General features: G+C 47.2%; 1 protein-coding gene across 1 annotated transcript in view; it reads right to left on the bottom strand.

The window, feature by feature from the left end:
• LOC137525343 (uncharacterized) overlaps positions 1-14,263 on the bottom strand; it is a 440,546-nt gene that overhangs the window by 222,206 nt on the left and 204,077 nt on the right. Inside the window, 2 exon segments of the mRNA XM_068246397.1 lie at positions 4,243-5,075; positions 13,448-13,935. Of these exon segments, the coding sequence (XP_068102498.1) occupies positions 4,243-5,075; positions 13,448-13,935 (1,321 nt within the window).

Here is a 14,263-nt window from a genome sequence, read left to right as displayed (position 1 = left end):
ATGAAATGACTCACCGGAAGATGCGGCCTAGAAGGCCGGACTGCGTATCAGGAGTATAGGCCACCCCTCAGCCACTCAGGCACAAACAGCTGGGCTCTTGTGGTCCAATCCTTTTGCATTCACCTCCTTTTATTAGCTACCGAATGAACAGTGCTTGCCTTATTTACTTTAGAACTATTTATTCTCACTAATAGTGCTTTCTTTTGGTAGTATTTGATTGCTGCTGCGATTTGTATTTTTTTAATTAATAAAAAAAGAAAAAAAAAAAGGTATTTTTTTATACCCCCCCCCCCCCTCCTTTAAATTGACCCTAGGCAAAGATACATGCACGACACTAAACACACATACGCATGTGACTGTAGTAGGGATTAGATTGTGAGCCCCTCCGAGGGACAGTTAAGTGACAAGGACATCCTCTGTCTGTACAGTGCTGCGCAAGATTGTAGAGCTATATAAGCAATTCCTTCATTGATTTGTTGAAAAAGCAGCCTGCCAGCTCCGATCGCAGGCTGGCAGGCTGATCGCTGTGGCCCCCTGTAAACAGTGATAGGAGCTCACGCTCATGCGAGCTCCCTGCAAATTTCACCTCTCGCGAGATGACGCCATATGGTGACGCTGAAGAACAACTGATCCTCTCTGCAGCCACCGATCCACGTTAGGCAGTCGGCAATGGGTTAAAATCGATTTTCTCCAAAACTATACGGTCTTTGTGAAAAAAAGTTTTCCTTTTGTGCTCACTCTTCTCCTTTCCATACCCTGCAAATTTAGGGAATTCTAGCAGATATGGGGGCTTTGCTATTAACCACTTAAGTCGGCAGCGCAAATGTATTTTTTGGCCACTGTCCGGGTTTTGCCACACTGTTTTTTAAAGAAACTGTGGCTGCAGAGATGCCATTAAAGTTTTAAAAATGTGCCTGCCCATTAAAGGCTATGGGGCTCGGTCAGTTCGCAAATTTTCAAGGAAAAATGTGATGCTCGGCCATCACTACCAGTAAGATTTTTAGGAGGCATCTTTGAAAGCAAACATTTGAAATCGGCGCCGGCAGACTCGGCAGGACACAGCCGGTATATGGCTCACCCTGCTTCTGCACAAGTCCAGGCCGTGTTAATTACTATTCCCCCTCCAGACCGCCATGGATAGTGGGGAATGATATAATTCGGCTTTCAGCGATTGCTGGAGGCTGAATTATTGTGTTTTAAAAGCAACTTTGGCTCAGTCTTCTGACGGCGCCGATGTTACTCACTGAGCGCCTCTAGATTGTAAGCCTTTGGCAGGGCCCTCTCCCCTTGTGTATCATACTTGACTGTGTGCACTTTACCCAGAAGTTGGAACTGGTAATTTTTACCACTACCACTCCAGTTTATGATCTGGCATTGTACTACTATCTGCATTGTGTTGTGTATCTTATTGCTATTACCTGTATTGTATCTACGGTCTGTTACCTGTATTGTTCTGTCACCCCTGTTATCATTGTCTGTAATCCTATTTATTGTACAGTGCTGCGTAATATGTTGGCGCTATATAAATCTAATAAATAATAATAATAATATAGCTGTAATTCCTATTACAGTCTATGGTGGCGCCGGCTGAGCCCAAATCTACCTGCGCTGAAAAGCACTGCTCCGTCTTTGAAAATCTCCTCCTCAGACTGAGCGTTTCACCCGCTCTACTTCCCTGGAAAGCAAATGTGTTCATATCCTGCATGGCAATTCCTGAGACGCTTAGCAACCACTGAAGTATTGTCTGTGGCCCACTGCGGGCCCCTAAAATGCTCAGAAATTCGGAGCCGTAGGGGGCGCCCCGTGCACCCCACATGCTGCATACGGCAGGATATACAAGATATGACTCATGATCCTGCCTCATTAGCATAGAATAAAGCAGCAAGTTTATTAAAATAAGCCTGAAGGGAAAAAGCATCCCAATAAGTACATACCTTAGTATCCCCGTACCTCTCCCCCCACCAATCCAGTGCAGGGACCCCCAAACCTCCTCAACAAGCACCTGTGGAAGGGTGTGTCTGTCCATGCTCCCACCCATGAACAAGCGTGGCAGCACTGAGCAGATGCAGGATACCTTTTGCCTTTGCAATGCCACAGAGCTGAACAAACTCGACTTTTTATCTGCCGAACCCAAGTGACTCCCATACTACAGTGCAAGCACAAGGCATCCCGTGCAATGTGCCTGCCTGCATGTTCAGGAGCCTGGCTGTGACCTTCCAGAGGGTGCAAGCACAAAGCATTCTGCGCAGTGTGCCTGCCTGCATGTTCAGGAGCCCGGCTGTGACCTTCCAGATGGTACAAGCACAAGACATCCCGCTCAGCGTGCCCGCCTGCATGGATGGGAGCCCAGCAGTCACCTTCCAGAGGATGCAAACACAAGGCATCCCACGCTGTGTGCCTGCCTGCATGGATGGGAGCCTGGCTGTGACCTTCCTAAGGGAGCAAGCACAAGGCATCCCGCGCAGTGTGCCCGCCTGCATGGACAGGAGCCCGGCTGTGACCTTCCAGATGGTACAAGCACAAGGCATCCCGCTCAGCGTGCCCGCCTGCATGGATGGGATCCCAGCAGTGACCTTCCAGAGGATGCAAACACAAGGCCTCCCACGCTGTGTGCCTGCCTGCATGGATGGGAACCTGGCTGTGACCTTCCTAAGGAAGCAAGCACAAGGCATCCCGCGCAGTGTGCCCGCCTGCATGGACAGGAGCCCGGCTGTGACCTACCAGAGGGTGCAAGCACAAGGCATCCCACGTAGTGTGCCTGCCTGCATGGATGGGAGCCTGGCTGTGACCTTCAAGAGGGTGCAAGCACAAGGCATCCCGCGCAGTGTGCCTGCCTGCATGGATGGGAGCCCGGCTGTGACCTTCAAGATGATGCAAGCACAAGGCATCCCGCGCAGTGTGCCTGTCTGCATGGATGGGAGCCCAGCTGTGACCTTCCAGAGGATGCAAGCACAAAGCATCCTACGCAGTATGCCTGCCTGCATGGATGGGAGCCTGGCTGTGACCTTCAAGAGGGTGCAAGCACAAGGCATCCCGCGCAGTGTGCCCGCCTGCATGGATGGGAGCCCGGCTGTGACCTTCAAGATGATGCAAGCACAAGGCATCCCGCGCAGTGTGCCTGTCTGCATGGATGGGAGCCCAGCTGTGACCTTCCAGAGGATGCAAGCACAAAGCATCCTACGCAGTATGCCTGCCTGCATGGATGGGAGCCTGGCTGTGACCTTCAAGAGGGTGCAAGCACAAGGCATCCCGCGCAGTGTGCCCGCCTGCATGGATGGGAGCCCGGCTGTGACCTTCAAGATGATGCAAGCACAAGGCATCCCGCGCAGTGTGCCTGTCTGCATGGATGGGAGCCCAGCTGTGACCTTCCAGAGGATGCAAGCACAAAGCATCCTACGCAGTATGCCTGCCTGCATGGACGGGAGCCTGGCTGTGACCTTCCAGAGGGTGCAGCGCTGGCTCGATGGTCGGGAAAAGGATGTGGGGGGCCTGGGGAGGATCCAGAGGGGTACGGATCTGACTTGTGCTTTATTTTAAATTACAGATTTACTTTAACTCTTGCAATAGAATAAATAGAAGGTTAACACATCCAGTTACTAATTAGGCTTAGTACTATATGTACCCACGTTTATCCCATCATCCCACCTCAGTTCAGGGACTTGCTTTACAAACCAATGCGCTGAGTAGCATGAAAGAGCCCTGGGACTCTGTATAATATGCTGCCAGGTGCGTCTAGCAAGAAATAAACCACAACCAAAACATTCCCCACACTCAGTGCAGTAATAGAGCTTCTCACCAGTGATGAGAGAGGGATAAGCGGAACTGAACAAGCCTGTTATTGGTCGCTGCACTCCACTCTCCATCCTCCCTACTTCAGCTTTGTTGGGGAGATGGAAAGCAGTATGCTGAGGCCAGTTCAGGTTCACTAAAGGTGAAGTTATGTTTCACTGACCCTTACTTACCACCTGTGTGAGATTTCTCATGTCTGAGAAGCTGTGATTTATATGCAAAACATTTCCCACACTCAGCACATCGATCCGGCTTCACTCCAGTGTGAGATCTCTCATGTCTAAGAAGATGTGATTTCTGTACAAAACCTTTTCCACACTCAGCACATGAATAGGGCTTCTCTACAGTGTGAGATCTTTCATGCCTAAAAAGGTCAGAGTTCTGTACAAAAAATTTCCCACACTCAGCACATGAATACAGCTTCTCTCCAGTGTGAGATCTCTCATGTCTGACAAGATGGGATTTCTGTACAAAACATTTCCCACACTCAGCACATGAATACGGCTTCTCACCAGTGTGAGATCTCTCATGAATGACAAGCTCTGATTTCCATCCAAAACATTTCCCACACTCAGCACATGAATAGGGTTTCACTCCAGTGTGAGACCTCTCATGACTGACAAGCTCTGATTTCCGTAGAAAACATCTCCCACATTCAGCACATAAATATGGCTTATCACCAGTGTGAGATCTCTCATGGATGACAAGATTTGATGTTTGTGAAAAACATTTCCCACACTCAGCACATGAATAGGGCTTCTCACCCGTGTGTGATCTCTCATGTATGACTAGCACTGATTTCTGTACAAAACATTTCCCACATTCAGTACATGAATATAGCTTCTCTCCCGTGTGAGATCTTTCATGCATGACAAGCTGTGATTTGTATACAAAACATTTCCCACACTCAGTACATGAATAGGGCTTCTCACCAGTGTGAGTTTTCTCATGACTGACAAGCTGTGATTTCTGTATAAAAAATTTCCCACACTCAGCACATGAATAGGGCTTCTCTCCAGTGTGAATTCTCTTGTGTATGACAAGACTTGATTTTTTCACAAAACATTTCCCACATATGGAACAGGAATGAGACCCTCCAGCAGGGGGAGAGCTGTGCTGGGTATGAGGCCCCTCAGGATTATACAGGTGAGGGGGGCCTGGGGTAATATTTTGAGTAATCAGAATATCTGCAGGAGACTCTTGTCCAGTTACATCATCATCCGTTGTACAGTCTGTGGATACAGAGAGACGAGTCTCTGAGAGGTTCCTGATGCCGGGACTCTGTGCTGCAAATAGAGAAACATCATCACTTCCTGTTAGAGAATTCTGATAGGAGGAACAATTATCATTAGGGATGGTCAGTGAGCTACTGATAATTCCAAGTTGAGGCAAAGTTTGTGCAGACTGGAAATGGACCAGATGCAGCATTTGCATAGCTTTACATAAAATTAGCATACACATTGCACCATCTCAGAGTTATTGGCATGTCACTGACCATCACAAGTTATCAGCCTGACTGAGAACTGCAGAAGGTGGAGCTCATTACAGGCGGCCAATCACATGACTACAACTTTGGCTTGCATGAAAATTTTATGTAGCTGGGAGTTCAGACAATCAAATGCATTTCCTGACCAATCTGATTATCTGCATACAATCTGCATAACATTTGCATACACGTCAGAGGTATTTGCATGTCACTGACCCCTCCCACACCTAAAGCATTGGCCATACATTGAGCAGCAGTGAATGTAGAGCTTGATGAGACAGTGGAAGCAATGTGTTACTCCTGTGACAACAGACCTATATGTACTTATAGCAAGAGATCTGTGATATGTTTGTAGAGCAATGTGGTGTCACTTCCACATTCTTATTACCGCTGTGTCCTCGTGTCACTCATATGCCCCGTGTAATGTACATGTTTCTCTCTCTTATTCCCAATTAAGCAAATAAGGAAACAGAGACTGGGGATGGTCTGACATTTCCATCAGAACGCCGATTTCCAAAACAGAAACGCCCCAATGTCAGAATGCCGCATTACAGCAACTCGGAAATGTCAGCCAATCACTGAGCTCAGAAGCATCGGACCAATCAGAGAATGCAGAATATTTCTGTGGAAATGGGAATCCCGCGGGATGCCTCCGCACTCTCTGATTGGTCCAATACTACCGAGTATTTCCCAGTCCTGTGACTGGCCTAAAATTTCAAAAAATTACCACAGACAATTGAACACCACAGTCATCTCAGGCCAATCAGTGTACTGCGGATTGTATGCAGAAATGTGCAAGTTATGCGTACATCCACAATTATAGCTTACATTAAATATAGCAGAATTAACTGGCCACTCAGATTCTTCACCAATTTGGAGCAATTATAGGCCCTAGCAACCAGATCCTAGCTACCCATCACAGGCTATCCCACCCCTCTTGTATATAAGAGAGTCAGCCATTTTGTGGGTTCAGTGAGGAGGAGGATATTGAGGGAGACAGTGCGCTGCATTGTGCTGCAGATAATCAGTTGTGTGTGGATTGACTTGTGTGAGTGAGTGAGGAGTGAGTAGATAGACAGATTGTAGTGCACTAGTGAGTGAAAAGGAGGAGTTTGCTGAAGTTAGTGTGATAGAGCAGAAAGTCAGATGTGAGTGTAGAGAGGCCTAGTGACAGTGAGAGAGGGTGTGCTGTAGTGTGATAGAGAGCGCAGAGGCAGACTGTAGTGTAGTGCAGGGCCTGACTTTTTACTGCCCAAAGCCAAACTGTCACCAGCCGCCCCTGACCAACAGCATTTCCTGACCGACATCTTCCAACATAGGTAGCCAAATGCTTCCCTGGCTCCACTGCAATACAGATTGCCAGTCACACCCTCACCCCTGCTGGACAGGTGGCCAGATGTCAAATGGCCAGATGTTTTTCCCCTCCCCCATGCAGAAAACAGTAGATGGCCAGATGTTTCCCCATCCCCCCTTGAAGCTTAGGTAGCCTGGCAGTCCCATCCCCACCTCAGTACAGCTCCCCTCACAGGAGCGCCACAAGTCACTCACCTCTCTGCCTGCCTCCAGCGCCGAGCTTCCTCTTCTCCTCATCCATCAGCTCCTGCTGCGCACTGTTTTCTGTCACCAGCGTCTCTCACATGTGGCTTGTCGCCACATTACCGAAAAATCACATGATGGGAAATGCTGACCGCAGAAAGAGATGCACAGCGGCAGCTGATGATGGAGAAGGGGAAGCTTTAGCATTGGAGGCGAGCGGAGAGGTGAGTGACTGGTGGTGCTGCTGTGTGGAGGAGGGAGGGGGAAACATCTGGCAAGTGACTCTCTGCCCGCAAGGCAGGCAATTTCCAGCTGCCCACAGCTATTGTGAAGGATCCAAACAATGAAGCAAGGCGGGCAGCCACAGACCGGATCTGGCAAGCAGCCAAACACACTACACAGCCAGCCACAGGCAACAGCAGGAGAGTTCTGCGGTTTGGTGCTCACCCGATCTCTCCCTGCACTGCAGGCTTGCAATTAAAAATTTGATTGCAAACTACACATTTTCAGCTCACTGCCCAACTGCCCTTGCTCCCGTGGCGCCCTAGGCCATGACCTACAGTGATTTGCAAAAGTATTCGGCCCCCTTGAAGTTTTCCACATTTTGTCACATTACTGCCACAAACATGAATACATTTTATTGGAATTTCACGTGAAAGACCAATACAAAGTGGTGTACACATGAGAAGTGGAACGAAAATCATACATGATTCCAAACATTTTTTACAAACCAATAACTGCAAAGTGGGGTGTGCAAAATTATTCAGCCCCCTTAGGTCTGAGTGCAGTCAGTTGCCCATAGACATTGCCTGATGAGTGCTAATGACTAAATAGAGTGCCCCTCTGTGTAATCTAATGTCAGTACAAATACAGCTGCTTTGTGACGTCCTCAGAGGTTGTCTAAGGGAATATTGGGAGCAACAACACACCATGAAGTCCAAAGAACACACCACACAGGTCAGGGATAAAGTTGAGAAATTTAAAGTAGGCTTAGGCTACAAAAATATTTCCAAAGCCTTGAACATCCCATGGACCACTGTTCAAGCGATCATTCAGAAATGGAAGGAGTACGGCTCAACTGTAAACCTACCAAGACAAGGCCGTCCACCTAAACTCACAGACCGAACAAGGAGAGCGCTGATCAGAAATGCAGTCAAGAGGCCCATGGTGACTCTGGACGAGCTGCAGAGATCTACAGCTCAGGTGGGGGAATCTGTCCAAAGGACAACTATTAGTTGTGCACTGCACAAAGTTGGCCTTTATGAAAGAGTGGAAAGAAGAAAGCCATTGCTAACAGAAAAGCATAAGAAATCCAGTTTGCAGTTTGCCACAAGCCATGTGGGGGACACAGCAAACATGTGGAAGAAGGTGCTCTGGTCAGATGAGACCAAAATGGACCTTGTTGGCCAAAATGCAAAACGCTATGTGAGGCGGAAAACTAACACTGCACATCACTCAGAACACACCATCCCCACTGTCAAATATAGTGGTGGCAGCATCATGCTCTGGGGGTGATTCTCTTCAGCAGGGACAGGGAAGCTGGTCAGAGTTGATGGGAAGATGGATGGAGCCAAATACAGGGTAATCTTGGAAGAAAACCTCATGGAGTCTGCAAAATACTTGAGACTGGGGCAGAGGTTCACCTTCCAGCAGGACAACGACCCTAAACATAAAGCCAGGGCAACAATGGAACGGTTTAAAACAAAACATATCCATGTGTTAGAATGGCCCAGTCAAAGTCCAGATCTAAATCCAATCGAGAATCTGTGGCAAGATCTGAAAACTGCTGTTCACAAATGCTGTCCATCTAATCTGACTGAGCTGGAGCTGTTTTGCAAAGAAGAATGGGCAAGGATTTCAGTCTCTAGATGTGCAAAGCTGGTAGAGACATACCCTAAAAGACTGGCAGCTGTAATTGCAGCAAAAGGTGGTTCTACAAAGTATTGACTCAGGGGGCTGAATAATTACGCACACCCCACTTTGCAGTTGTTGATTCGTAAAAAATGTTTGGAATCATGTATGGTTTTCATTCCACTTCTTACGTGTACACCACTTTGGCCTTTCACGTGGAATTCCAATAAAATTGATTCATGTGTGTGGCAGTAATATGACAAAATGTGGAAAACTTCAAGAGGACCGAATACTTTTGCAAACCACTGTATGTGGCCTTGGCTTAAATCCGGCCCTGGTGTAGTGAGTCACTAGTGAGTGAGTGAGAAGGTTAGCTGTAGTGTGTCAGCGAGAGAGTAAGTTTGTGCTAGAGTGTAGTGAGTAATAGTGAGTGAGCGTTAGTGTAGTGTGTTTCCCTTTTTTAGTTACTTGATTTTTTTTTTCTTTTATTTCAAATTTGATTTACTTTGATTTATTTATTTATTTTTTTTTATAAATATTGTGATTTGAATTGTATTTGATTAGAAAGTTTCTGCATTCTTTTCATTTCATTTTTATTTCTCTGTTTCATTTATTTTCATTTTCTTTTTACTTTACTTTTATTTTTTTAGTTAGCAATTTTATTTTTTCCTGCATTTTAGTTGACAAATTTTTCTGTTCATAAAATATAGATAGATTAGTGTTTTAGTTGGAGAGCGAGTTAGAGAGCGTTCACACAACTCGTTCTTTCACAATTTATGGGGGGTTTTTGTGCTCACCAAGCCCCCAAATCCCTGAGCTGCCCCAATACATTTGTAGTGTTTCACCCCCTATATGTTTGTTCACAATGAAGCACAGCAAGGGTGATGGCACTCCAAGCCGCAGGTAAAATGATGGTGGATGAGGCGGGTCTTTGTCTAGACATCAGCAGGCAAGGCCAACCCCATCACATTTATAACCTGTACAAGGAGATGAGGAGGTGGTGGTTGGCTGCAACAAGCCCCCTGATCAGGGAATTTTTTCCTATCTATTCGGTACACAACTGGCCAGCAGCAGGCGGCCTCTATGGTGGATTAGATTTGACGCGAAACCCTCCACCCAATTTGAGGAATTAGCAGCAGCAAGAGCAGCAGCAAGAGGCTCTCTTCTTCCTCTAAGGCCCGGTTCACATTAGCAGGTCGCCGTCCGGAATCGCCGTGCCGGAGCCGGACCGCATGCGGAACGGACAGAACGGACGCACGGCATAGCAATGAAAGTCTATGCGTCCGTTCACATGCGCCCGTTCCGTCCGGAGCCGTACCGGATCCGGACTTCGGCGTAAGATCCAACATGCGCAATTTTTTGGTCCGGCTCCTCCGGCAGACGTATCCGGAGCGGAGCCGGACTTTTGCATCCGGCCAATACAAACCAATGAGAAACGGACAGCGCACAACACACTGGCTATAAAAACCGGACGTTCTACCCCACTTCCTATGCGTATTGTAGCGGCGATTTTGGATGGGGACACATGGGCAAGCATTTTGGAGTGGAGCAGCAGTGACTTTTAATGTGCTGGAGATGTTGGCAGTATGTCGGAGGTGGAGGTGAGTTCTAAACAGCGGAGGGCCTGATTCCACAGGTCCACCTTCTGCTGACCTCCCAGACCCCAACATTTTTATTTTATTTCTACTCTCTTTTGCCAAACGGATCCGGATCGCATCCTGATGTACACCTGATGCAACCTGACCGGATCCGGATCAGAACCGTACGGTTCCGATCCGGATCCGGTCAGGTCATCCGGTCCGTTTGGCAGAGAACCGCAAGTGTGAACGGGGCCTAACCATCACTCTGTACATCATGTGCAGCCTGAACAGTCCCACTGCACGCCATCCCCCTCTGTACACCAGGCTGGAAGCTGTATCCAGACCTCATCAGCTGTCTCCTCCCCCCAGTTTGCCACCCAGCGCCAGGCCTTTTTCCCAGAAATCATTCGCTCAACTGACCCAACAGTGATCCGCAACAATGGGCTCCTGGCAAGATTGCTGGTCCAACAGCTCTCTGCCCTATTAGCTGGGAAAAGTGCCCCCTTCCACCAACTGATGAGCGGTTTGGTGCCACAATGGCAGATCCACAGCCTCCATTTTTTACCAATGAATAAGTAAACAAAATTGTACATAAGCGATCACAAGTGATGAAATACACAGTCTCAGGAGACTAATAGAACACCAGTCCACAAACGGTGGAGCGCTCCCTGGCTATTTGTGACTAGCTTCAAAAGACGAAAGAACTAATTGGGTTAGCGCTCAAAGATAGTCTCTGCTGTAAAAGATTTTCAAACCCGGTAGATGATCATCAGCAAATGTAACAGCATAACATCAGTGGGGCTATAGCTCCCCCAATGGAGCGGCGCAGCATCTGATGTCACTAGATGCAGTGATTGGTCGATGCGCTTACACTCTTTGATCTAGCGGCGGTTTTCGTGGATTTGCAAGCTGGGGTAACGCTTCGGTAGCTGATCCATTTAGCTCATATAGCTGCTTGGTAACTCCCAGTCCTGTGTAGCCACCTGCTATTACCTGTTATTTAGGCTTTAAGGTATAGAACACACTTTCCACACACTTTAACAGGCCTATCCTTCTCCAGGCCCGGAAGCAGGTGCCGCACTCACGCAGGTACACCACTCCTGCATACACTTGTACTAGATGAAAAAAGGAGACAGCACACAGGTTGCTTCTTCAGGTAATCTGTATTCAAACCACACAGTTACAGAGCACACAAGGACAGGACATGTTTCGGGTGTAGCCCTTCCTCAGGAACATGTCGTGTCCTTGTGTGCTCTGTAACTGTACGGTTTGAATACAGATGACCTGAAGAAGCAACCTGTATGTTTTTTAGGCTTTGCCTGTTTTTAACTTTTTAAATAAACTTGGGATTATTCCCTTAAAGGGAACCTAAACTGAGAAGGATATGGATTTTTCCTTTTAAAATAATACCAGTTGCCCAACTCTCCTGCTGATCCTGTGTCTCTAATACTTTTAGCCACAGCCCATGAACAAGAATGCAGATCAGGTGCTCTGACGGAAGTCAGACTGGATTAGCTGCATGCTTGTTTTAGGCGTGAGATCCAGATACTGCTGCAGCCATAGAGATCAGCAGGGTTGCCAGGCAACTGGTATTGTCTCAAAGGAAACTTCCATATCACTTCTCAGTTAAGGTTCCCTTTAAGCACTTGTATGCTATGTGCAGCTTTTCTCTTTACCTGGAGGCAACAGCAACACCCTATCTGAGAAGCAAGCCGGAAGCGGTCGGCGCTGAGGTGCAGAGGTTGCCGGAGAGGCTGAGGTGTGGCCTATACCCCTAAGGTGAAGTCGGGCCACTTAGGCCATACAGTCTGGTGAGTCTCTCTGTGTTGGGGGAGCTATAGCCCCACTGAGGTTATGCTGTTGCATTTGCTGATTATCATCTACCGGGATTGAACATCTTTTACAGCAGAGACTATCTCTGAGCGCTAACCCAATTAGTTCTTTCATCCATTTTTTACCAGGGATGTCATCCCAGCCTCACACAAGCATGCAGTAGAATCTGTATCTCGATGGTTAGACCACACAGTCAGAGGCAGAGGGCACCTCAATACAGATGCCTGGAGCAGCAGACATAGGCAGGAATGGTACCTCACTTTCACTGACCATTGGGTCACCCTACATGGTGCTGGGAAGGGAAGGAGTCGTGGGGCGGCATTTGGTCTGGTGGAGCCGCCTGCAGGTTAAGGGGAGGCCATTCTAACTCCCTTCTGCCACCTCCTCTGTCCCAGGTAGTGTTGGGTGTAATGACTTGTAATTTATGGATATCTGTAATGACAAGTCGTAATTGTGGACTACGGGACCATAGTCATAATCAGCTGCGATTACATATTCTGACTACGAGTGCACCAGTAATTATGGACGGACGTGCATTTTTTTTTCAGTTTGGGACCAATTAGAATGTCCCCAGCATGTCCCTAGCAACCAATAGGAATGAGTTGAGCTCACCCACCCTTCCCTATGGCGGATGCCATCTTGGATTACCTCCATGCTGTTACTCAGTACTCTGTGAGAGGTTGTGTTAGAGAGCAGTGCAGTGTACAGGGCTGTGGAGTCGAAGAGTCGGAGAAATTTTGGGTACCTAGAGTCGGAGGTTCCAAAAAACTGAGGAGTTGGATGATTTTTGTACGAAATCGACAGCAATGGTAAAAATTAGACAGTGTCTAGGAATCGGAGTCAGAGGAATTTTGGGTACCTGGAGAAGGAGTCAGTGGCTTCATAAACTAAGGAATCGAATGTTTTGTACCAATTCCACAGCGCTGACTGTGTATTTGCATTTTGTGATCGATTTGTGCTGATTTGAGACTCGCTGAACCTGTTATTGATAGTTTAGTGATTCAGTTAGAGAGATATCTTACTAATTGTTAGCTTTGTCATTCAGTTAGAGAGTTAGCTTATTGCACTAGTAAGAGGTTTTGAATCTGGATAATACCATTTATTGGCTAACTTAGAAGAAAAGGCGTAAGCTTTCAGCTAATATGCACATGTAGAACACACAGTTTATAGCAGTGATGGCTAAACTTGGCACTCCAGCTGTGACAAAATTACAAATCCCATCATGCCTCTGCCTCCCTGAGTTATGCTTAGAGCTGTCAGAGTATTGCAATGCCTCATGGGACTTGTAGTTCCACCACACCTGGAGTGCCAAGGTTAGCCATCACTGGCTTATATGCACTGGACATTAAAAGGAGATACATTTATCACTTACCAATGCGCATCCCAGTAATAACGTCCTCTTCTTCATCCTCTTTACTAGTCCTTATCATGTCACTCTCCTCCGTAGCCTGCTGATCACTCCTCACATATGTTTCATCTTCCTTTTTAATTGTCTTCATCCTGCCACCCTCCTCCATAGACTGCTGATCACTCCTCACATATGTCTCTTCTTCTTCCTCTTTAACTGTTCTCATCATGCTACCCTCCTCAGTAGACTGCTGATCACTCCTCACACATGTCTCTTCTTCTCCATCCTCTTTATTTGTCCCCATCATTTCACTCTCCCCCACAGATTGTTGATCACTCTTCACATATGTCTCTTCTTCTTTAATTGTCCCCATCATGCGACCCTCCACAGACTGCTGATCACTCCTCACAAAGGTCTCTTCTTCTTCCTCTTTAATTGTCCCCATCATGCGACCCTCCTCCATGGACTGCTGATCACTCTTCACATACCTCTCTTGTTCTTTTAGCCCAGATCTGATTTATAAAAATGATAAATTGCAGCAGTAAAATATTAATACTAATAATCAGAGCACAGAAAAGAACATAATTTGCTAGGGGTGATAATATCCCATAAGCTGTGGTATCTGCACATTCAGCACCACAGTCCTCTCTCCCAGTGTGCCTTGCTCATCATCTGGTGCTTCTCTCCTCCTCTCCATGCACACATTCCTGGGAGGTTACAGCAATGCCGGTGTAATATCTGATTGCACTGCCCGGAAGCTCCCTTCCATATTGAGTAGCACGCATGCTCAGTGTGAAGTTAATGATGCTGCTGGAGGTAAAATACTAAATATCTCCGCTT

The sequence above is a fragment of the Hyperolius riggenbachi genome, chromosome 7 (genome assembly GCF_040937935.1).
Source record: "Hyperolius riggenbachi isolate aHypRig1 chromosome 7, aHypRig1.pri, whole genome shotgun sequence".
Lineage (NCBI taxonomy): Eukaryota > Metazoa > Chordata > Amphibia > Anura > Hyperoliidae > Hyperolius > Hyperolius riggenbachi.
The sequence above is the reverse complement of the archived record's forward strand: the minus strand, read 5'-3'. Positions and strand labels throughout refer to the sequence as shown.